At 39.5% G+C, this 26,089-nt stretch overlaps 1 protein-coding gene across 6 annotated transcripts in view; it reads right to left on the bottom strand.

Annotated features, from left to right (window-relative positions):
* The window catches only part of ESRP1 (epithelial splicing regulatory protein 1), a 56,564-nt gene that overhangs the window by 17,859 nt on the left and 12,616 nt on the right, over positions 1-26,089 (bottom strand). For 4 of the 6 annotated variants that reach the window (XM_059394875.1, XM_059394870.1, XM_059394872.1 and 1 more), the window contains exons 5-13: positions 19,380-19,478; positions 19,188-19,242; positions 17,777-17,887; positions 17,529-17,661; positions 17,392-17,434; positions 14,888-15,189; positions 10,823-11,041; positions 8,485-8,683; positions 4,516-4,684 (exon numbers count right to left, since the gene is read on the bottom strand). In XM_059394875.1, the coding sequence (XP_059250858.1) occupies positions 4,516-4,684; positions 8,485-8,683; positions 10,823-11,041; positions 14,888-15,189; positions 17,392-17,434; positions 17,529-17,661; positions 17,777-17,887; positions 19,188-19,242; positions 19,380-19,478 (1,330 nt within the window). The remainder of the gene's footprint in view (positions 1-4,515; positions 4,685-8,484; positions 8,684-10,822; positions 11,042-14,887; positions 15,190-17,391; positions 17,435-17,528; positions 17,662-17,776; positions 17,888-19,187; positions 19,243-19,379; positions 19,479-26,089) is intronic. The other 2 variants (XM_059394869.1, XM_059394871.1) reach the window with 1 other exon arrangement.

Raw genomic sequence — 26,089 nt, 5'->3', positions numbered from 1 at the left:
CTCTCTCTCTCTCTCTGCCTGCCTCTCCATCTACTTGTGATTTCTCTCTGTCAAATAAATGAATAAAATCTTAAAAAAAAAAACACCAAAACAGTTAAAACTGGGGTGCCTGGCTGGTTCAGTCAGTAGCGCATGTGACTCTTGACCTCAGGGTGGTGGGTTTAAGCCCCATGCTGGGGATAGAGATTACTTTTTAATAAATAAATAAATAATAAATAAAATCTTAAAAAAAAAAAAAAGTTAATCACTTCTTTTTGAGGTGACATGCTTTTAAAAAAAAAGAGGGGAGGGTGTCTGGGTAGCTCAGATGGTTAAGCACCGGCCTTCAGCTCAGGTTATGATCTCAGAGTCCTAGGATGGAACCCCACATTGGGTTCCCTGTTCGCTGGGGAGCCTGCTTCTCCTTCTCCCTCTGCTGCTCCCCCTGCTTGTGCTCTCTCACTCTCTCTGTCCAATAAATAAGTAAATCTAAAAAACAAAAACAAACAAACAAACAAAACTGCAAAATAGGGACACCTGGAGGGCTCGGTCAGTTAAGCGGCAGCATTCAGCTCAGCTTATGATCTACCTCAGGGTCCTGGGATGGAGACCTGCATCCTAGGGCTCTGCACTCAGCAGGGAGTCTGTCTCCCTTCCCCTTGGCCCCTCCCCCCTACTAGTGCTCTTGCTCTTTATCAAATAAATAAAATCTTTCAAAAAAATATCTGTAAAATACATTAACATCTTAACCTCTTAAAGAACACACTGAATTAATCTCAAGTTTAATCTTCTGACATCCTGAGGTATAAGGGTAACCAAAGATCTTTCTTAATGACATATTTCATTAAAAAGGAGGAAATTTTAAAACCTTTAATCTTAGAAGAGACAAGAACTCTAGAGTGTCTGATTAATATCCCTTTTTGCCTCACAGACACTCTCTTAAGTCTTCCCCATTATGAGGGAATATGGTCAAAATATACTTGAAAACTTACACAGGAATTTTTCAATAGCCTCAAATGCCTGTTAGTCAGGTCAGGTTAGAAAATTAGTGGTATTCTGCTATTTTACAGTTTGGAATTTGTTTTTAAATTATTCTAGATTTTGCAGTATAAGAAGACATTCCCGTGTTTAAACACTTTGTGTGGATAATCTCACTACAATTAGGGAAATGTCAATTAAAATAATGAAATATGTTAGGGGTTATTTGAAAGTATTAATTTTAATTTAATACACATAACCTTCGATTAAAATTTTCATTTCTGGGGCACCTGGGTGGCTCTGTCGGCTAAGTAACCTGACTCTGGATTCCGGGTCAGGTCATGATCTCAGGGTCATGAGACTGAGCGCCATATTGGGCTCCATACTCATCGGGGACTCTGCATCTCCCTCCCCCTACTTGTACTCTCTAAAAATAAGTATTTTTTTAAAAATCCCTTTCTGTGAAATTGTCCACAGAAATATAAGTACATAAAGATCAATATGAGCTTTGTTTAGTAGAAAAAAACTTTTTTAATATTAGAGGTCTAAAAATAAAGGAATTGTTAAATTCTGATGTATTTTCACCCTTGTGACATCATGTGGAAGTTGCAAGAATGAGGTGAATATATCAATGAAAAAAAAAGAAAACACAAAACAAAAGGGACAAGTGAGCAGTACATGTTAAGTATGCCACATTATTCAGAAGTACACATGTATGTCTTTATTACCAAACCAGTAATAGCGACTGCTTCTAGACTCAGAGGTGTATAAAATGGTAATCTGCTTTTACTCACTATACTTTTTCTTTTTTCAAATTTATTTATTTGACAGAGACACAGTGGGAGAGAGAACACAAGAAGGGGAGTGGGAGAGGGAGAAGCAGACTACCCGAGGAAGTAGCCAGCTGTGGGGCTTAATCCTAGGACCCTGGGATCATGACCTGAGAGAAAGGCAGATGCCTAATGACTGAGCCACTCAGCCACCCTTCACTATGCTTCTATACTCTTATATGGAACAGCGATGACCTTAAAAACTTTAAAACTACTAGAAAATATTTAGCCAAGGGCCCAAAATGATAGGAGCTGTTAAACCATAAATGTCAGTTCCTCTTGACTTTGGGGCTTCAAGACTCAAATTCCCATCTTACCATGTTAGCTGGCTATTTCTAAGGGATTCCTTCTTTTTTTCTTTTCTTTTCTTTTTTTTTTTTTTTTTAAGATTTTATTTATTTGACAGACAGAGATCACATGTAGGCAGAGAGGTAGGCAGAGAGAGAGAGGGGGAAGCAGGCTCCCCAAAGAGAGCCCAATGAGGGGCTCAATCCCAGAGTCCTGGGATCATGACCTGGGCGGAAGGCACAGGCTGAGCCACCCAGGAACCCCCAAGGGATTCCTTCTTTTCATAGGGTCTGTATTACAAGGCAGTGATGGAGCTGGATATTCAGAAAATGTATTCTTGAGTGGAAAAAAGCACTAGGCACCCAGAGGATCAATGCCATTTCACTCCTGACATTGTGAGGTATAAGGGTAATCAAAGATCTTTCTTAAACCAGAGCCCACAAGTAGCAAGTGACTGTCACAGGTTCCAGAGTAGGTGATAGACTGGGACTGGTCCAGATGCTTGACAGAGTGCTCAATCATGAAAAATGATTCATGCTTCTGAGCCTTTATAAACCTTCAAAATTGGCCAACTGACAATTATTATGGCCTTCTTCCTATTATTCCCCAGGAGAATAAAGAATATGTACAACAGGGGCACCGGCATGGCTCAGTGGGTTAAAGCCTCTGCCTTTGGCTCAGGTCATGATCCCAAGGCCCTGGGATAGAGCCCCACATCGGGCTCTCTGCTCAGCAGGGAGCCTGCTTCCCCCTCTCTCTCTGCCTGCCTCTCAGCCTACTTGTGATCTCTATCTGTCAAATAAATAAGTAAAATCTTAAAAAAAAAAAAAAAAAGACTATGTACAACAGCATTTATGAATGTTTTAAAAATACATAACAAAGTAACAAATGTAATTAACAGAGGCCACAAGCTTCACTGCTACTGAGATTTTACAGTTTCTGCTCCCTTCTAGAAAACTAAATGGAGAGGGGGAGAAAAGCTACAATGTGATATAGCAACTGTGGTGACTGGATAGATTACTTCCAGATCATTCATCAAAAAACCTCACTTGCGGGCACCTGGGTGGGTCAGTGGGTTAAGCCGCTGCCTTTGGCTCAGGTCATGATCTCAGGGTCCTGGGATCGAGTCCCGCATCGGGCTCTCTGCTCATCGGGAAGTCTGCTTCCCTCTCTCTCTGCCTGCCTCTCTGTCTACTTGTGATCTCTGTCAAATAAATAAATAAAATCTTTAAAAAAAAACAAAAAAAAACCCCCAAAACCTCACTTGCATATTGGTGGATGTACTCAAAACATGTAGTCAAAATAGCTGGGGAAGGAAAAATAAGACCTGGTGTAATTTTTATTTTTTATTTTATTTATTTATTTTTTAAAAAAGATTTTATTTATTTATTTGACAGAGATCACAAGTAGGCTGAGAGGGAGGCAGAGAAAGAGAGGAGGAAGCAAGCTCCCCGTAGAGCAGAGAGCCCGATGTGGGGCTCGATCCCAGGACCCTGGGATCATGACCTGAGCCAAAGGCAGAGGCTTTAACCCACTGAGCCACCCAGGCGCCCCAGGCCTGGTATAATTTTTAAAATTTTGAGCAATACGGCTTGCACCAAAGTAAAATTGTGTTTTAATAAAAATGCATCTTAATAAAGTTTGAATTTTAATAAAATAAAATAAGTTTTTATTTCAATAATGAGCCAGTCACTGGCTAAACAAATCTTTTTGAAAAGCAAATTTGAAAATGAGGGCATTCTACATCCAAGTTAGACTTATAAGCAATCAGACCTAGAAGGGACTTCCAAAAATTTGGCCCATCTCCTCATTTTATAAGAACCAGAAAGGTTAAGTGACTTGTCCCAGTTAGACTAAGAGCTGAGAGTAAATCTCAAGTCTCCCAACTTTCAGACCAACAGCTTTCTCTCCATCATACCTGTTGCTTTCCAGAAATTGAGCATAACCAGAAAGAATAAATCAGATTGAAAATACATTGATTCTAACAAAGTACTGAATAATCTCATCTTGGATATGTTAGAACTGATTTGGGGGGGAAGCATGGAAGTTCTGTAAAATTTAAAACAGTATTTATTATGGGTGAATATGTGAATTGATGCGACTTTAGACTATAATTCATCTTATGGATTTTCCTGTTTTATAATCTGTTCACAGGATATTGCCACACTGTTACAATGCCTACTTATGGCCCTGTGACAGGAGAAGGAAAAAAAGAAAGCTGTATACATATGTAACCTAAGAGATTCTGCTGTCCAGATATGGTTAAAAAACAAACTTATTTTGGTCCTGAAACAGCCTTCTTGGTCAGAGAGGTAGGACAGAAGCAAGATTGCCATCCGAATCTTCCGTGGCAAACAGTATTCTTTTGTGAACTCAGCTACTGCCTATCAAAGGAGTCCTTTGTTTCTGTCCCTCATTTCCACTTCCATCAGAGCCTTACCTGGGATAGTAGGCAGTGTAGTTCATGAAGAGCTGAGTGCCCGCTGGGTAGTAGGCTGTGGTGGGCTGCAGTGCTCGTGGATTCAAAAGCACAGAGGGCTGATATATGGCAGCTTCGGTAGGAATTACTGCTGCAGGAGCTGGAAATGTGTAGGAGGGAGGAGACAGGCCTAAATAAGCAAAGAGAGAGACTTTGAGATATATTGTTCCCAAAGGACAATTTTTGCTAGCTCTCAAGTCATGATGTCACTGCTCCACACATACATACATTTTAAAGACACCAGTTCTTTATCATCCCAAACAACTTCTCTTTATTGTATATAATTCATATTTTCTGAAATTTTTGTAACAATGTGGAATTTCTCAAATGTAATCTTCTTAAAAGTTTGAAAACAATTTTTTTTAATAGTGGGTAATTTTTTGGTAAATTTTCAATTCATCAATCATTGAATCCTAATCTTCCATGAGATATTTGATTAAAATTTCCAAGCAACATCCTTTGATTATATAGATTAACACCTAAATATAATCTCAAAACCTGAAGACATAGAAATTGGTGAAAAAACCATTTTGTGACATGTGATTTTTTGTTTTCTACTCCTAAGTGCCAGTTACCACAAACTAACCCTTTGAGGAAAGAAACACAGGACTGACATTTAGTATAACTTCACAATAAAAGCTGGGTAGTTTGTTGCTTTTATGAGAGCTATGCTTCTCTTTCACCTTGTTATCTACTCTGTAGTACAATTAAGATGAAAATGCTTAGGATAAAAATGATTTCACGAGTCCTATGCCAAGGCATAAATGGGTGCCAGAGTGAACTGACCTAAGAGTAGATTAACTCTGCATTATTTCCACCTAAATGAACCCCAGAAGATGGGCTCTGAAGCTTAGCTCCATCTCTGGACCTGTTCTAAAAAAGAAACAACCACCCAAAAAACCCCACTACCCAGCCTGAAAAATAACTCAAGAAAAACAGGTTCAAGCCTTCCTGAGAGTCGGCTGATAAAAAGCTGACTGCGGGGGCACCTGGGTGGCTCAGTGGGTTAAAACCTCTGCCTTCGCTCGGGTCATGGTCCCAGCGTCCTGGGATCAAGCCCCGCATCGGGCTCTCTGCTTGGCAGTGAACCTGCTTCCTCGTCTCTCTCTGCCTGCTACTCTGCCTACTTGTGATCTCTGTCTGTCAAAGAAATAAATAAAATCATTAAAAAAAAAAAAAAGCTGACTGTGGTTGAAGAGAAAACAGAAAGGATGAAATTCTATTATCTTCTATTCAACATCTTCCAAGCCCCATAACTCTTTAAGTCATACTAGTTACTGCTCAATAGCTGTAACACGTGGGATGAACACAACTTTCCAGGCCATCGTGTTCAACAGAACAGAACAGGTCATGGAATGGTTGCCTGAAGTTAGAATTCTTCAATTTTTTTTTTTTACCTAGAACCATCTAATATATTTTGCAAATAGCAGAGGCCCAAGGGATACCTTTTCACAGGAAAATCTCTACTGTCTCGTGTGTTTCTTAGGAGTTTCTACATATGTATGGAGATAAGGAAGACAGTCTGCTGCACAGGGCTACATAAACCAAAGACCAACACAGCAATCTCATATTCAACTTTTAGGTATCTCCTTCATAATCTACCCAAAACTGTGCTGCATTTTCGATACTTAATGTAGATAAGTTTTAAAATGAAGATTCCTGAGCTTAAAGACTCCACAAAAGGGCAAACAGAGAAAACTGAGGCATCTAAGTAATAGAGAAAATTATGAAGCCTCTGCCTGTACCTTGCTTTCAAAACTATCAAGTAATTTGTTACAGGACAATATAAAAAAAGGTTGAAATTTTTGATATAGATTAGGCTGCCCACGTTTGGATATTCCTCAAATGAAAGGACAGCTATTCTTATACTCTTAAAGAATCAGATGTGTATATTTATAGATTACTTTAGAAAAGTAGAGTTTACCTTCAAATGTTCAACTTTTTGAAAAAGTTAAAATTTCAATAAACAAAGTTTAAAACTTTGAAAAACACTGAGACTACAGCAGCATTTCTTTCCCAGATTTAATAAGAAACTCCTCAGGGGCGTTTTAACTTTTAACTCTTCTAACTTTTTTAGTTGTTGAGAGCAAATAAAAAAAAAAATATGCAATTTCTCTAAGTTTTTTGGTTGCCGTAAAAATGGAAAATCACCTCAAGTGAGTTTGTAGGTTAAAAAAAAAAAAAAAAAGTCCAGTTGAATATGTATAATATTAGCATGTGTCAATTGGAATTCTGACTTTTTTTTTAAATGAGTGAATTCTGCTAAAGTAGCAAGCAGTCAATTTTGGTTAAGATTTTTTGGGGATATTAAAATACATGGACATCGGGCCCCTGGGTGGCTCAGTGGGTTAAGCCTCTGCCTTCGGCCCAGGTCATGATCCCAGGGTCCTGGGATCGAGCCCCACATCGGGCTCTCTCCTTGACAGGGAGCCTGCTTCTCCCTCTCTCTCTCTGCCTGCCTCTCTGCCTACTTGTGACCTCTCTGTCTCTCTCTGTCAAATAAACAAATAAAATCTTTATAAAAAAAAAAATTTTTTTAAAATACATGGACATCTATTTTTGTATGGAAAACCATTTTAAGTTTTTTCTATTACCTTAGGGTTTGTGAGAGGAAAGGGGTAAAAAAAAAAAATCAAAGTTTTGTGAAGAAAGTCTGTAATGATCAGTTTTCACCAGGAAGAGACAGAGGTAAAAGAATACTATAGCAGAATAAATTGGGTTATACAGCATGAAGAAATTCCCTTATCTCACAATGCTTGATAAGATTATCACTCAAGGAAATCATAAATGTTACTGATAATATCAGTTGTTTATGGACAGAATACATAGGACTAAGATCACTCTAAGACACCACTTAAACCCAATCCTAAGTTTCCAGAACTTGACATTCATTAGTCATAAACTCTTAGATATTAACCAACAGCAAGCAGCAGATGAATGGAATTATTAGCATTTAGGAAGTCCAAGGGGGAAAAAAAAGGATTAAGCCCCACTGAATGTTCTATATGAAAAATACTTTATCAAATAGTTTTATTGCGATAGATCCCTCTTTACAGAAAGTGATGTCCTAACACAGTCCATTTTATTGGGATCAAATACATAATCCAGTTAGCTTTCTCCATTATCTTTGGACTATATCCCAAGTGCTACATTCTTTAAACATACCCAGCATTGCTCCTAACAAGGTATGTCTTACTCAAAAGTGAATATTGTGTCAAAAAGATTGAAGTTTTAACATCAGATCCACAAATGTTCCTTAGTCACGAACCACAACATGGTGTCCAGACTAAAGGGCTTATTCCTCTCACACAGGATTCCAGATGGCTTGCACCCAGGTGCCAATGAGCAAGAGCATGGCTTGAAATTAAGCACTGATCCTGCGACCCAATGGAAACTTTGGCTAATTTATTTACGCATTTGTATTTTATTACTAACTAGCTCTTTCAAGATATCCTGGAGGACAAGAGACGTGCTCCCCAGATTGTCCTCTCCAAAGCAATACTTAATGCTCGAAAAATTAAAAATGCAAAATGGATAGCAAATCACCCTTCCAAAAAAAAAAAAAAGAAAAGAAAAATGATCTAGCCATACTTATTTTACCTTTAAATGCGTATTAAAATATCTACATAGCCAGGTTGCCTCCCAGAGTCAGTGCTTATCTTGAGCACACTAAGCTTCAGAAATCAAGTGCTTATCACTGGAAAAGCAAGAATATAATTTGAAAGGAGGTATTCGTAGCATCTCTAATTATGGGTGTCCACAACCAAGGTCTTAAATGATTACCAGATACTACCGATTTCAGATGGGAAAGCCTTATATAACCCCTCACCTGCCTGAGAAAAGAACCAGGGGCACAGAAAGTTATGAAAGCAGCTTAAGCACCTACCAGCATACAGCGTAGAAGAGCGCCAAGACCCAAGAAAAACTTACATGGTAACTTACATGGCGGTGGGGATAAGCCATTTCGATTTAAAGTGCCCCCCATTAACACAAAGTTCATCTCCTCAGCTGAACACTGAAAGACTTCAACATATCTGTCCTTCATGGTTTTTTTATGACACTTCTGTGCAGCCATAAATGCTCTGTCCGCAGACTTCATCTGGATAAAGGCATCTCCTGATGGGCGGCCCTGAGCGTGTGGGGGAAGAATAAAAACAAAAGGAGACTGTCTCCTTCAACAAGGAAATGGTTGCTTACAAAACATGCAAAGTGACAATCACCCACAGTACAGACATTTTAGCCACAAAATCTGGGTGACAAGTGTAGTCTACGGAAATCTAACTTGCATTTTATCACCTAATCACCAGAACAGCCCACAAAACTCTGGAGAGAGTTTTGAGAGCTCATAGCTGAAAACAATCCTTTCTCATTTCCGCTAATTAGTATCAGATTTACAGGGTTTTGAAAGGGTCTCCTTAGAACTGGTTTCAAAGTATAGGACTATAGATTGGGTTTTGACTTTCTGAAAAATCCAATTAAATTTTATTTGATTGACAAGTAGGAACACCAGGTTAAGAGTTTTATGTATGCTCCTACATGAAGCTGAATAAACCAGTGTTCTGTGTTGGCTCTCAGCTGTCCGTCACTGACCTGCAAGATCCCTTTCCCTTCTCCCTGAAGCCTAGGTTGGGATGTGGGTATAGGAACAGAGAAGGGGGAGAAGGAAATGGGAACTGCAAAGCACAGGGAAGGTAGGTGAAAGCTGTATCATCAGCCTTGCTTAGGAGTCTTCCTCTCACCTCTTCCCTGGCACCTCCACCTTAAACCTTAGCCAGACAGGTGTTTATAGACATTTCCTCTATTACTAACTGCTTGCTAAAAATCCTGTTTAAAACCAAGCTGACCTCTATTTCACAGAATCAGAACATGTTGGTTTTCTTTAACATGGACATTTTATGGGGGAGAAAAAGACATCATCAGCTTTTAAGACTCCCTTCCTTTTCTTATGGATTTCTTTAATTAAAAGTCTCTACGGGACTATTTTGTGCAAATTATAACCATGCAAGTTACCATAAGAGTTACCATACCAGGGAAATCAGGGATACCAGGGAAACCCAATCCAAGATGGAAACCTAACATCTTCAAGGTAGCTAAAAGCTCGGCCATCATTCGAGAAGCATTTCTCCCAAATGCAATCACAACAGGTCACGTGGGTCAATAACAGGCAAATATGTCCACTGTGGTTAATCAAAGAACAAAAATAGCCCCTAGATTATTAGAAATGGTGCTCAAAGAGAAACCAAACAATTTCCTGGCAATGCTGAATTGTAGGAAAGTTTTATTCAAAAGGACTCCCACCAGTGAAGCATGCTGAGAGGGTACATAGATTAAAAGTTGCAGAGTTTAATACTGACACAAGAGTTAGAACTAGCATGTGCTGGTGTGGAAAACCAAGCCAGGGACCCAGCAGGTTTGTTGGTTCCTCATACCAAGACTAGGAATTTAGAAAAATGTTGGTATTTCCAGTACACGCCTATATCCAACCCATAATGCTCAGAGAACACTTTTAAAAACCAATGCAGCCTTGCTTTTAAGAATTCCAAAATTTTAATGGGACTCCCTGTGGTTTACAGGTTTTTAAAAATTTTTCTCCGCTCACCACAGCATACAATGCTGGTGACTTATTTAGCAAGTAATAGGATTGATTTCATTTAACCAAAAATCAGGAGACACCAAGACAGAACTACTTTTTATATGCCTAGAATATATACTTGTGTACCATTAGAATTCGGTTATCCTTTGATGGAGGCTTCCCAACAATTCATTAACACGTTTGAGCGCCTGTTATGATCACCTCGTTTCAGGTGGCACAGATAAAAATCCTTACTAAGTCTGTACTCTACTAAATATCACGAAATGTCATATATATAAAATAAGCGAGTTCTAACCAATCTATAAGTAAAAAAGACTCTGAAGCACAGACACGCTCTTTGGTTTCAAGCTACAATAGCGAAGCTCAGTGGGTGCGATAGTAAAAATGTCGTATTAGACAGATAATGTGTTTGCATCATTCCTGAGAGTACGGATAACCTGGTGGATACAAGTGATGGTGCAATCAGAGCTGAATTTAAATTACCATGCCGATGACAGCACTCTTTTCTTTCAGCATTCATCTGAAAGACCTCAGGCATCTACGGTTAAAGCTTTCCTTAAAGGCTTAGGATACCACTGACGAACACCTGTACATTTTTTTCCTCTTTTTTAAACTGGAAGAGGACCTTTGCCCCTCAGAACAAGCAAATCAGTTTTCTAGTAAGTTGCTCCTTACCTGGTGATTCAATACCATGTGAACCCCATGAGTTCGAATATCTGTGGAAAACTCCCCCAGAAAGTCCAGGATGTCCTCAATTGTGGCCGCATAGGGAAGACCTCGAAGGCGTATACAGTCTCTAACATTTGTAGGGGGCACAAATTGCTGAGGTAGTACTGGAATCATGGGAGGGGTTGGAAGTGGAATAAGAGGGGCCGAGGAGAACCGATTCAGCACCTGTACTCAAAGCAAAAGAGAAGTGATTTAGAGCCCTGCTCCTCCAACGCAATCTGCAAACCAGAACACAGCACTGTGGAGTTTGTTAGACATGCAGTGTCTCAGTTCTGTCCCAGACCTAGGAAACATGAACCTGCATTTTAACAAGAGCCCCAGGTAATTCATAAGCATATTCAAGTTTGAGACGCTCCAATGGGGAAAGGGTTTCCTACTGTTCAGCGGAGGAAGCAGGAGACATCCCCCCTCCCCCCGGCTTTTGCCACACACAATACAATGAGCTCTGATCAAGGACTGGTCTACTGGACAAGCATCTCACGGTCTCAGGACAAATATCCTGAGAAGTATGCTGCTTGGGTAACCCTCCGGATATATGGCTAAATGTGAACTTTTGTAGCAATCTATTAGATTTCATCTCATGAAGCACGGTGTTCCCCTTAATATTGTTATCACATTCTACCTCCAAACCCAAGCAAGAGAATGACACCGTAAAGGAACCACAGGTCAAACAGTGACTCTGTATTATACTAGAATACAATGCTACATTTATAACAATGTATAAAGCCCAAGACTGAATGGTTGGTAATGTAAGAATGAAAAAAACTATTTGGTGACCACAGAATAATCAGTCTTGATGTGAATTTGAGATAGTGGAAAGACAGTCAAGTTGCTCTTTTTTAATTTTTTTAAAAAAAGTCCTGGAGGGCGCCTGGGTGGCTCAGTGGGTTGGGCCGCTGCCTTCGGCTCAGGTCGTGATCTCTGGGTCCTGGGATCGAGTCCCGCATCGGGCTCTCTGCTCGGCAGGGAGTCTGCTTCCTCCTCCTCTCTCTCTCTGCCTGCCTCTCTGCCTACTTGTGATCTCTCTCTGTCAAATAAATAAATAAAATCTTTTAAAAAAAATAATAAATAAGTCCTGGAATTCCACTATCTTGAAAATGAATGAGAGGCTCGGTATACTTCGGAGAAAGGATTACTCCCAGGCAAAACTCTATTATAAAGTTCTGGTCTATTTTTATAAAAAATAAAAAATTGAAAAAATTATAAAGGGGCACCTGGGTGGCTCAACTGGTTAAGTGTCTGCCTTTGGCTCAGGTCATGATCCGAGAGTCCTGGGATTGAGCCCTCCATGGGGGGTGAGGGAGGGTTCTCCTTCTCCCTCTTCCTTTGCCCCCAACCCCCCGCCCTCATTCATACTCATTCTTTCTCTCAAATAAGTAAATCTTTAAAAAATACATATAAGGTTCTTGTTTACTCTTGCCTTAGCTTAGAACATACCTACCAGTTTATACTACTAGGAGGTCCTTGTGCAAACAGCATATATGACAACCGTGTTTTCTGAACTTACTTCTGTAACCTTCATCATGCCATAAACTGAAAATACAGAATCAAAACCCTCCCCCAAAATGCCCTAATTTCCTCACTCCCACCCTGTTCAATTGTTAAGAGGTAACTGAAATCAAAGAACAAATACAACACAGCCAAAGAAACCTAAGAGACAGCAGGATTTTTTTTTTAATTATATAAACAGCACAAACATTATGGAATGAACATGAACGCAAAGTAAGTGTTGCTGTAGACAAACAGCACAAAAATGGTCGAGCACCTTCCGATACCTGCCAAATAGGAGATGAGCAGGGAGTTACTGAATGAAATGATTATTAGAAATGAAAAGATGACAGTGCAGAGCATGTGATTCAGCATTTTCTTTTAAAGATTTTATTTATTTATTTGACAAAGATCACAGGTAGGCAGAGAGGCAGGCAGAGAGAGGGGGAAGCAGGCTCCCTGAGCAGAGAGCCCCATGTGTGGCTCGATCCCAGAACCCTGGGATCATGACCTGAGCTGAAGGCAGAGACTTTAACCCACTGAGCCACCCAGGCGCCCCTGATTCAGCATTTCTTAAATAAATCAGTAGGATGGGGGCTGGAACGGGAGTTCATCTATCACCCAAACCTCACTGAGGTGAAGTCACATAGCGACAGCATACAGTATACCTAAACCAAATCAAAACACAGTAGCCAAGGCCCTGAAGTAGTCTCTTCTAGGCCAAGTTTCCATAAAACTGTTCTTCCAGTTAAAGATCTAAGATTTTATTTTCCCCTCCTCTGGTTTGGCACTGATGTGTTTAATGTTTGAAGCCTCAAGCATGTTTAGCATATTTTAGAAATTCAGAATTTATATACTCATTTTTTAAAAAGATTTTATTTATTTCAGAGAGCAATAGTAAGAGAGAAAGCATGAGAGGGGAGAAGGTCAGAAGGAGAAGCAGACTCCCCACTGAGCAGGGAACCTGATGTGGGACTCTATCCCGGGACTCCAGGATCATGACCTGAGCTGAAGGCAGTCGTCCAACCAACTCAGCCACCCAGGTACCTATATGATACTCCTTTTCAACAAGGTACAGAATTGTTTAAATTCTAAGGATGTTCACAGTTTAGGGTTCAAGAGCACTAGTACATCAGGATGCAGAACTAGCTTAAAATATCATGTATGTTTATTCAAGATATAAAAATCATGTCAGTATCCTACCAGGTGAGAGGTTCTTTTCAACTCTGAGCAATTGTTTCAAATCACAATACACAATGGGCTTTGCAGAAAAGAAGCTAGACAAAATCATTTTATGAACTCATAGGAATGATAGTCAAGTCAGTGTCCTAAACTACTTTTAAAAAATGGAATGTTTCGGGCGCCTGGGTGGCTCAGTGGGTTAAGCTGCTGCCTTCAGCTCAGGTCATGATCTCAGAGTCCTGGGATCGAGTCCCGCATCGGGCTCTCTGCTGAGCAGAGAGCCTGCTTCCCTCTCTCTCTCTCTGCCTGCCTCTCCATCTACTTGTGATTTCTCTCTGTCAAATAAATAAATAAAATCTTAAAAAAAAAAAAATGGAATGTATCATTAAAGTTGCTCTATTCTACTAGGGGACCCAAACAGATTAAGTTGGAAGAGCCACATGTGAAGCAGACTGCATGATTTCAGATACAAAAGAAAAATGTAGACCCTTAAAGACCCTTCAGCTGGTAAGTCAAGAATAGCCAAAAGGTTTGAAAACCTACAGATGGCTTCATGTCTGGATCATTTTGGGCCAAATGATTGTCCACCTGTGCCTCAAAAACATTTTTGAATTCTGGGAGAGTAACAGGACAAAAGGACACCTTATACCATTACCAGCAGTATAGAACTGATCAGGCCTTTTGGGATATTAAGATATTGGTAAAAAAAAAAAACCTTGGGGCATCTGGAAGGCTCAGTGGGTTAAAGCCTCTGCCTTCGCTCAGGTCATGATCCCAGGATTCTGGGATCCAGCTCCACATCGGGCTTTCCACTCAGCATGGAGCCTGCTTCCTCCTCTCTCTGACTGCCTCTCTGCCTACTTGTAATCTCTGTCTATCAAATAAATAAATAAAATCTTTAAAAAAACAAACAAACCTTAAAAGCTCACTCCATCCAGTTCTAAAGACTCAATCAGAAATTGAGAGTCTCATAAGCATGTTTATCTAGAAATTTCTTATAGATGAAAAAAGGCCAATTTAAATGTGTAATAGAATTTCACAGTAAATTATGTACGTAACATTAAAAATGAAATTTTTTAGACATGGTTAAACTTGCAAGATACATAGTTTTAAAAAATATATAAAATGTATCTATAGTAACAGTCTAATTACATAAAAACAAACACATTTTCTCTGGATGCATAGAAAATAACAGTGGCTATCTTCTAATCACAGAATGAAATTTTTTAAAATGCACCTATACTTTTTGTATTCTTTAAGTTTTAACACAATAATGTAGAGTTGTTCCTGGAAATAAATAGAAAATCACCCAGAGCCACCAAAATGGGCTTAAAAACCAACCTGCTGTACTTCAGCTGCTGTGCTCCTGAAGAGTTCAATGTATCTTTTACCCAACAAGTCTTTATGCTTCCTCAATGCATTCTGTGCATATTCTTCACAGGCAAAGAGGACAAAAGCATCCCCTGTTGGCCTACCATCTGGGTAGGTAACAAAGAGGATGCCTTCCTTCCCCCCAGTGATGGGGCAATGCTGTCCAAAGAAGGCCACCACTTCATCTGCTGTGGCTGTGAAAGGGAGCCCCCGCATGCGGACAATGACTTGATTTTCCTTGGAGAGAAATTGGGCTACCTCATTGGATGTACCTAGGGAACACAAATACCAGGAAGCATGGGGAGAAATGGTTAAGACATCGACTTCACCCAGCTTAAAATGGTAAAATTCTTGGCAATGTCTTGTGTTTATCATTAAAACTCATTCTCCCACTGAATTCTTGACAACATTCCAGGAATCGGATTTCTCTCCCCACAAATTCAAACCCTGGGCCCCCACAATTTCATAAAACACCTAACTTGGGAAGGTGGCCAGACAATCAAATCATGGACCAATCACTGTACTCTTCTCATGGAGAGGCAGTAAATCATCATGCTAGGTAAGAGCACAGGTCAAGAACCTAGAATGCCTGGGTCCAATCTTGACTTTGCCATTTACTAGGCTATGACTTTAATCAAGTTTAACCTCTATTATTTTAGTGTCTTCATCTGTAAAATGGGAGTAAAACTACCTACCTCATAGACTTACGATAATAAGTCTACACACAAAGCACTCACTTTGGCAATTTATTATTTTCCTGATTACTTTTTATTAAGAAAGTTTCAAATGTAAGAGGAGTATAATGAACACAGCAGCCAGTTTTGAGATTCATTACCATTCTATCATCAAGCTTTTTGTATAATATTGCCATGTAGCAAATATTTAGAAGCATATCCTTCAAGCTCATATACTCAACATTTTATTATTTTTAAGTAGCTCTATTGCTAACATGGGGCTTGAACTCACAAACCCTAGATCAAGAGTTGCATGTTTTACCTACTGAGCCAGCCAGATGCCCCCATAACATTTTCCTTCAAGAAGCAAACTCTCATACTACCCACATACTATGAGATCCCAGGATTAATGCAGGAGTTAACTTTGCCATCTATCATGGAACCTCAGAACCATAGCAACTCCAAATATATTTCATCCCCAAACAATATCAAACATCACTTTATGATTTTGGAAGCAATCTTGAAGCTGTACAAATTTGGAAGCCTTCATATCTAACGAATTAAGTGTCAAAACGGAAATATACCAGCAAATTGTGCAAACAAGATGTTTTTGTTACAAGTTCAACAGTTCCAGGGATTTTAACCTGGGCTATGTATTACCAAGATACAAATGTTCTCTACAGTTAAGTTGAAAGTCACCCTAGCATATATTTGGCAACAGAGTATTTTCAAAAGTCTCTTAAAAGGTCTACCTGCATTCTTAGATTTAGCTATCCTAATTTTATAGTTATCCTAATAATTGGCACTTACAGAGATACAAGAATATTCACTGAAACATATTTAGGGTGAAAAATTGGAAATGAGTTATAAATGTCCAGCAGGGTGTTTAAAAAATGTATGATACATAATACTGTATATTAATTAACATTTAGGAAAATTTGGTTACATGGGAAAATATTCACAATATACTAAAAGGAGATAGTTATAAAGCTGTGTAACAGCAATAGAAACTTACAAGATAGTTTTATGTATAGAAAAAAAAAAACCTTTCAAACCATAATCAACATTTATTATGCATCTGTTCCTTATAGGTTTTAAAGTAACAAATCACTCAATAATGAGATAAAAACAGTATCTGGTCCCATTTTTTTTCTGACCTTATTACTGCAAACACTATGTACTCAAACATGTTAGAGCCAGAAAACTACTGTGTTCCTGGCCATTGAATGAGGAGTTACAGAAGCTTGAGAGCAAACCTACAAGCACATAGCCAACAATTCCAGGTACTCTGGTGTGGCTGTTTGAAAGTAGTTTTCAGGGCGCCTGGGTGGCTCAGTGGGTTAAACCGCTGCCTTCAGCTCGGGTCATGATCTCAGGGTCCTGGGATCAAGGCCCGCATCGGGCTCTCTGCTCAGCAGGGAGCCTGCTTCCCTCTCTCTCTGCCTGCCTCTCCATCTACTTGTGATTTCTCTCTTTCAAGTATATAAATAAAATCTTAAAAAAAAAGTAGTTTTCAGACTAACTTCTTTCAAGAACTACTCTCTCCCACTGTACATGACTTTAAAGGACCCTTTCACCTTTGTATGGTTTCATATATATGTATGTGTGTGTGTGTGTGTGTGTGTATATATATATATATATATATATATATATATACATACACACACTTTTTTTTAATTAAAAAGTCAACTCCTATGTTTCTTTAGGTAATAAAAACTATTCATACCCCACTTATCTACCCTGGTTATATAAATACATTTCAGATTCTTCTTATAGATGTATTATATAAAAAGCACTCACCACCAGCAATTTTAAGAAAATCTTCACCTGTTGCTTTGTAAACCTAAAAAAAGAAAGAAGAAGTAAGTACAGGTTCTGAGCCTTCCAACATGAATACTAATTCAAGATGTCAAGGATCTCAAGTTGTGAGGACATACCTCTATGTACCGGGTCCCCATGTGATGTTTGTGCCTCTGTAATGCTAGATCCCTGTGTTCCTCGCTTACAAACCTAACCAGAGCTTCTCCATTCCTTCGACCCTGGGCATTCAGACAAAGTGCTGCACCTCCCCTTTGAAAAGGACAGATAGCAGTGGGGGGGAAAAAAGGCACAGTGAGGAAAAATGATAGGACACCCATTATCTCTTTGGGATTACTAAGTAAAATAGAGATTAAAGAAAACCAACTTGGCAATGTTGAGTCCTTTGAAGAATCTTGCAATATCTTGATCTGAAGACTGCCACGGTAAACCCCGCGCACGGACTATGGTGTTGTCATCAATAAGCTCCATCTTGCTGCTGTGGGTCAAGCAAAAAACTTCATGTTGCCTAATTAGCTCTAGAGGATCTGACCTATTCCAAGTTACCACTTTCCTAGTTACATATAAGGTATTATTTGGTATCCAGACAGACTTGTAATACTGCCTGATTTATTTCATAACCTCAAAGATTACCTAGGCACAGTTCAAATTATTCTTTAGCTAGTTCACTATAGAAAGCCAAGCTGAGGTCACTCAGCAAACCATCCATCAGCTGAGCTGCTGCCTGCTGGGCATACACGCAAAAGGACCCATTCAGCTCATAGGAAGCAAAGTTCTCCCAATATCCTGAAGGCCAGTAAATTCCCCCAGAACTAAGAAGGAGAGGTTTATATTTACTCTCAGATCCGGCCAGTATTACCAGTGGAGCTGAAATCCAGTTTGACAGCAAAACTTAAGATATGCATAAAGCTGGCAATTAACCCACGTCAGGAATATATACATGCAGTCAGAACTCTGCCATTAAAATATCTCCTCCATCAAACAGGGGAGCCATCACAGAGTGTTTATGGAAATGCACAGGAGTTCCCACACCTTAATGAGTCACTTGCAAATCACCTAGTATATATTTTGACGTCATTATACATTTATATGTATATAAATATTATTTATATAATATTTATATGTATTTATATAACATACTGTTTAATATTTAATATTATATATTTTGATGTTCTGTTCCTCCCATATTCTTATTTCCAGAAGTCCTAGGACACTTCCTAAATGAATCACTTTCTCCCCAACTAAACAGATCCAAAGTCTCTCTATGGGCAATGAACTCAGAAGTTTCTGCTCACTTCAGGCACCAGGCAGTCTCAGGAATTCACTGCAGTGATTACAAGCAAACAGGTCTGCCTGTGATCACAGAGATACCACCATTTCATACTTCTTACCACTTATTTCCTTTGCTTTAAAGTAGAAGCTGATAGAACATACTTTAAATTATCTCAGTAAAAATCTTGTGAACTCTTAAAGCCTATGATTCTTCCTTTGTAAGTTTTCCTGTGAGAGGATGAATAGTTCAGAGAGGCAAAAAGAAGCACAGACAGGATACCTAAGGGTCACAGTGACTGAAGTTGCAAGTATTAAGTTTCATTAAGTTTAACCCCCAACGTCCAAGCTCACTTTAAGATATAACCTTCTTTTATAAATAACCTAATATTTAAAAAATGGATAGCCAAAAGGTTTAGTGAAGTTACTGAAACACAAAGGGTGTTAAGTATCACAATATGAATAAAACATATCAAAAGACTCAAATGGAATACCACTCTATGACTTACCAAGTGCCACTTTCAAATTTGTAATTTACTCTCTCTGGATCTGAAAACCTGTGATCTAAAAATAAGAACACAGAAGTCATCATTTTAGCTATTAGGGAGAGAAAGCTATGGGAGGACATTCAAAAGTGTGTATGAGGTAAACACGGCAAGACCAAATTCTAGGTCCACAACTGTTACCACAGCAATACTTACTATAAGGCTCAGAAATCATTGCTAGAATTATATTCCCCATATCTTCAACTTGAGAGGCTCCATACCGGGAGACTGAACCAGTCTTCTCAAAGTTTAAGCCTGGGATATTAAGTTAAGGAAACACTTTTTTTAAAGATTTTTTTATTTATTTCTTTGACAGAGACATATCAGAAGTAGGCAGAGAGGAAGGCAAAGAGAGGAGGAAGCAGGCTCCCTGCTGAGCAGAGAGCCGGATGTGGGACTCCATCCCAGAACCCTGAGATCATGACCCGAGCTGAAGGCAGAGGCTTTAACCCACTGAGCCACCCAGGCGCCCCTTAAGGAAACACTTTGAGGAAGTAAAATGAGGTGCTTCTAGCCCAAGATTAAACTCCCACAGAGCCAAAAAGCCAGGTAAAATGCATCTAAGGTTGCAAATTATTTGAAATCACAGAATAGTTGCTTCCTGTCACTCTGGACTTCACCCATACTTCCTGGAGTCTCTAATTACCCTCTTGGGTAAATATATAGTAAAATGGCCCAAACAATCCTGTCCTGAGGCACTACCAGTAATAAAATTTATTGAGTAGTAGCAAATGCATGAATACTAAACACTTCCATTTAGTGTCAAACCATGAAGTATACACCAGAATTAGTGAATTCCTTCACCCTATTACCTTTACAGCATATGCAAGGCAATGAATATGGGGACTGAAAGACATATAGTCAAGACCATGAGGTATCTATCAAATGGCTTTTTTAGGCTGTTTGAAAAAGACACTTCATATTACTGATAACACTATTTCTACGATGCCACTTTTAAGGGGAACTTCCCTACTAGGAGATTTTTGGAGACCCTGTAGTATAGCTGTCTTAGATGTCAGCAAATGCTTGTCCTTTTAGAGTCAATTTGTAGAAACAATTCAAATGCTCAGAGCTAACAATGGCCAATGTGGCTCTGGATCAAGTGAATACATGCTTTGGGTAAGCCAGGAAACAGGGCTTTTAAGAAATAGTGCCTTATGGGGTACCTGGGTGGCTCAGTGGGCTAAAGCCTCTGCCTTTAGCTCAGGTCATGATCCCAGGGTCCTGGGATCAAGCCCCACATCAGGCTCTCTGGTCAGCGGGGAGCCTGCTTCCCCTCATCTCTCTCTCTCTGCCTGCCTCTCTGCCTACTTGTGATCTCTCTGTCAAATAAATAAATAAAATCTTAAAAAAAAAGAAAGAAAGAAACAGTGCCTTAAACTGTGATACAGGGTGAGACCAGAAAAGATTTCCATCAAGTTTTACAGACTTACCATCTTTTTTTTTAAGATTTTATTTATTTATTTGACAGACAGAAATCACAAAGAAGCAGAAAGGCAGGCAGAGAGAGAGGAGGAAGCAGGCTCCCTGCGAGCAGAACGCCCCGATGTGGGGCTCGATCCCAGGACCTTGGGATCATGACCTAAGCTGAAGGCAGAGGCTTTAACCCATTGAGCCACTCAGGCACCCCATTTACTATCTTTCTAAAATAAACTTTTATCTTTGTCAAGAAGTTAACAGCTACTACAATGGTTAATTCTGTTATTTTTAAGTTTCAATACTATAGTCACACTAGGTATTATGTATAAATTTGCAGATTTCATAATGCAGTGTGATGCGTATAATAGATAACATTACACTACTCTGTCTTTTCTGGAGCTTAAAACGAAAACAGCCATCTGGTGGGTGGTTATTAGAATGTTTGCCTTTAGTTTTCTAACTGGTATTTTGTAATAAGGGTGAAAAATGAAGACAGACATTAAGTTCAAGGCACTACTTCACGGCAATCAAAGAGGATACAATGTTAAAACAGTTCAGAGAGCTCGGTCTACAAAGCATCAAAATCAATAATCTGGGGCACCTGGGTGGCTCAGTGGGTTAAAGCCTCTGCCTTCGGCTCAGGTCATGATCCCAGGGTGTTGGGATCGAGCCCCACATCTGGCTCTCTGCTCTGTGGAGAGCCTGCTTCCTCCTCTCTCTCTGCCTGCCTCTCTGTCTACTTGTGATCTCTCTCTCTGTCAAATAAATAAAATCTTTAAAACAAAACAAAACAAAAACCAATAATCTGAAGAGCTAATTCAATGAGCAATAACCTTCTCCATTCAATCCAAAATCCTTTTGCATTTCATTCCTACACACCCTCCCCTCCCCGTTCTTTCTCCATAAGGAGCTACTGTTTTTCACTATGCTGGACAATTTCACTTCCTTCACTTCCTGCTGTCCCTCACCCAGCTACATTTCTCAGCCCTTTAAACATACCACATGTAGAAATGCAGCCATATGTTCCTTGGCAAATTACTCAACCGCACTGAACTTCAGCTTATCTGAAAAGCCAAAGCTGTGATAATCTCTGCCTCCCTGGGCATTTTTGTGAAGATTAAAGGAGATAAAACAAGTCCAGGGCACAAAGCAGGCATTATAAAAAGTGATGTCCTCCCCTTCTTCCTAGAGCCCTGGGGTGGCCAACTTTCATAACCCATGATAATCACTTTGAGGGTCATTCACCATATGCTAATTTGTATACTAACAGGATAATAATCAAACTGAAATGACAGATAATTTCTGCACTTCCCCAACCCCCAGTCCAACCCTTTACATCATCTAGTGATGAAATAAATGCCCTGCCCACTAAGAGATTAGAGAAACAGTCTCAGGAGATGCTCAAGCAACAAGAGCAATGATTATTGGGGGGCATTGCTGGCTCAGTCAGTAGAGCATGTGACTCAATCTCAGGGTTATAAATTCAAGTCTTACAGTGGGTGTAGAGATTACTCAAAAATAGTCTTAGGGATGCCTGGGTGGCTCAGTCAGTTAAGTGTCTGCCTTCAGGTCATGATCCCCGTGTCCTGGGATGGAGCCCCGCATCAATCTCAAAAAAAAAAAAAAAAAAAAAAAAAAAGTCTTTAAAAAGATAAATAAAATGAAATGATTATCCATGGAAAGTACACAATAAAGTATTAATTGAGTGGGGTTTTTTTTAATCTTTTTTTTTTTTTAAGATTTTATTTATTTATTTGAAAGAGATCACAAGTAGGCGGAGAGGCAGGCAGAGAGAGAGAAAGGGAAGCAGGCTCCCTGCCCGGCAGAGAGTGTCCTCAGCAGCCTCGAGGCTTGATCCCAGGACTCTGGGATCATGACCTGAGTTGAAGGCAGAGACTTTAACCCACTGCGCCACCCAGGCGCCCCTCGAGTGTTGTTTTCAAGGAATATGATGACAGGACAGAAAAACAAGAGTCAAATGATGAAAATACTTTGGGAAGACAACTGCCCTAAATTTTCTGGGAAGGCAGGGGTGGAGGTGGGAGGACTTTAAGAATCCTTACAGAACTAAGAAGGATTAGCTATGACTAGCCATAGTCGATCACACAAACTCTGCCAGTAAACAGTCCTCTGGAACGCTGCAATTCTAGTAACGCTTTTAGCCTCGTCAGGGGCTAGGTGCAATGGAGTCAAGAGAAAGGCATTAAGAAATGGAAACCAATCCCATTGTATAAATCACTGTTTTTCAACCTTGCCACTACTGACCAATAGGCCAGATAATTCTTTGTTGAGGGTGAGGATGGAAGTGGTAGTCCTGCATACTATAGGATTTTTACTAGCATACTGGCCTCTATCCACCTCAGTTCTGACTTAAAGTATCTCTAGGCAATGCCAAATGTCTCCGAATGGGAAAAAATCAACCCAGGTTGAGAACCACCAGCATAGGCTAAGAGTTCCCAATTGTTCCAACTTCACCCCTAACTATCTACTGAACCATCAGAAAAAGCTCTTATATACGAGACCATTATGGAACAGATTTTCAAGAAAACCGGCCAAAGAAACACCACTTATGAACCCAGTTCAGTGCTTGTCAAAACCCGTATCAACAGACACACACACACAATCTAAATTATTGACCACCTGGCCCTTTACTCAAAGTTTGCTGACCTCTGGCCTAAAGGAAGAGAGATCGGTTGGAGATGGCCAAAACCAGAATGCCACACAGGAATGTATGTTTACCGTCCTGTCCCCAAATGGAATATTGGAGGGAAATTAAGCTTTGGAGGAGTAGGAGGAGAAAAGTATATTCCATTCTAACCACTGTTTTCTCTCCTCTACACATAAGGTGTCGAGCTTTCTCACCTTTGCTCAGGTAATTCCTCTATGAAGTTTATCTTCATAATCCCCTAACCAAATGAGACCATAGGTAACTCCTACCCATCCATCACCAATACCTTTCTGGCTGCTCTAGGCTGCAACCATCAATTTTTAAGAATTGATTAGATATTACTACTCCTATAAAATACTCTCTCAACAGTACTAGACATTTCCTAAGCATGTAGATACCTCTGCTATCTACGACAGCACCTATCATTTCTCAGAATCTATTGACATAAACGATGGCATTAAACACCATTTCATGCCAAACACCATCTGTTTCCTTCTATTTTCACAGCAGCCCCACCAGGCAGATAATGGTAAAACCAAATGGATGAAGAAACCAGGATTTAGTAAGTTCCCTAACTCACCCAGGCTCCCAGCTGGTAGGTAAGAGCCGGAATTACAATACATCTCTGATTTGACTATGTGTATATAATTCCCTGCACCAAGATAAGAAGCTTTGCTTAATTCATTCTGAGAATACTTTATCAGAAGATTTCTAAATGTATATATAAAAGTCAAGTGGAAAAGACTGAAAGTGGGGCACCTGGGTGGCTCAGTGGATTAAAGCCTCTGCCTTTGGCTCAGGTCATGATCTCAGGGTCCTGGGATCGAGCCCTACATCAGGCTCTCTGCTCAGCAGGGAAACTGCTTCCTCCTCTCTCTCTCTGCTGGCCTCTCTGCCTACTTGTAATCTCTGTCAAATAAATAAATAAAATCTTAAAAAAATAAAAAATAAAAGACAGACATGGATTAGTAGATGAAGAATTATTTACTGAACTCTGCTTTTAAAGTAGGAATATGTTCTAGACATTTGGCTAACTTGGTTCCACAGGACACGTCCCAACACGTTTCCCTTCAAGACATCACACACTAAGGATCAGCAGCTCTGAGCTCCTGACAACTTTCAAGTCACCCAACCTCCTGCATGCCCAAACCAAAACCAAAACTTACACACATTTACTTACACACACACACACACACACACACACACATCCTCTTCAGAAGGCATGTTCAATTCATAATCCTTACCAGAATTTAACATGAGTAACAAAGGAGGGTTAAAAAAAAAAGTTTAGTACCAATTCTTTCCCCTATCAATTTTAATTACATATTGAATGGCTTGCTGCACGTCTGATCTTGAGGGAAGGAAAGATGAGTCTATGCCTCCTGATTTATGGCTCATCACGCAACTTACTCATTCTACCCTCGAGGCAGCCACAACAGCACGAACAGGCTTAGCCAGCTTTACAGTGAGAAATGCCATGAGGAAATGAGAAAGGGTAAAGCCAGACATGGTGGGAACAACACTAACATCTGAAGCTACAATTGAGCAAAGTGCCACATTTATGCCAAGCTCAGAAGTCCAGACTTTGCCATTATTTGAATAGGAGGAACATTTCCTTAGTGCTTCCTTCAGTGAAACGGATTTCAGGATTTAGCCCAAAATGTGTATTAGCAGAGGGTGAAATTTAGAGAGCAAGATTTTAGAGTCCAGCTATATGAACTCACCATCTCAAAAATAAACAAACAAATAAATAAATACCTTTAAACAAAGCTCGCCAGTATTAGCTCATCCACTTAAAAAAGTTACCTTTTCTGACTGCCTAAAAATGGACACATTTGATTATAAATTTTCACTTGTAAGTAACATCTTTTTTAAACTAAATTTGTAGTTTATATTAGGAGAATTACATATATAAAACAAATACATAGTGGAATGATTAAGTTTAAGCTCCACTATAACTGCATCCCAATTAAAAATTCTAACTCCAAGCCATTCTTCCCTGCCACAGACCCTTCAGCAGACAAGTCTGTTTCCTTCACTTCTACTCCGCTCCTTTATCTAGAACACAATGGCTTAATGGCCAGACATACTACAACAAAATGCCTATGCTAATGAACAAAGGGATAACCAACAGAATATGGAAAGAGAAGTGGAATTAGTACCCCAAGTAAGAATTCAAGTTTCCTACAAGTATGTGAAGGAAAGAAGGGAAAGAAGTGATAAACCACCCTTAAATGACCTGCATAATTTAAAATATAGATTCTCTAAATAACCTTTTATATTTTAAAGTAAGCTCTGAAATAAACAAATCAAGAAGGCCACTATAAAATACAACTAGGAGTCAAGGCAACAACTTTTTCATACTAGAATAAAACGCTGGTAAAAAAAAAAAATCCAAAACCACAGTTTTAACTCTTCCAACAGGGAAAACAGTAAGACCCATCCTAACAAATATTACCTCAGGAGATATTATTTTAACAAAAATTAGAACTGACAAATCAATTATACTGTCAAAGAAATAAGACAGACTTCGGTAATTCAATAAAAGAGTGAAAGTGAGTATTTTTATTTTAGGAAAAGACACTTGGGTGGGGTAAGCAAAATAGGAAAGGGAGACTGTCTTCTCAGTCCTTCTAAAACAAACCAAAAAATTACCCTGAAATTCCCAAACGCACATTTTGAAATTATTTTATAACTCAGTGGGTTAAGCCTCTGCCTTTGGCTCAGGTCATGATCTTGGGGTCCTGGGATCAGGCCCCACACTGGGCTCTCTGCTCAG

The sequence above is a fragment of the Mustela nigripes genome, chromosome 3, assembly GCF_022355385.1.
Source record: "Mustela nigripes isolate SB6536 chromosome 3, MUSNIG.SB6536, whole genome shotgun sequence".
Taxonomy (NCBI): Eukaryota; Metazoa; Chordata; class Mammalia; order Carnivora; family Mustelidae; genus Mustela; species Mustela nigripes.
This window is presented reverse-complemented; position numbering and strand designations above follow the sequence as displayed.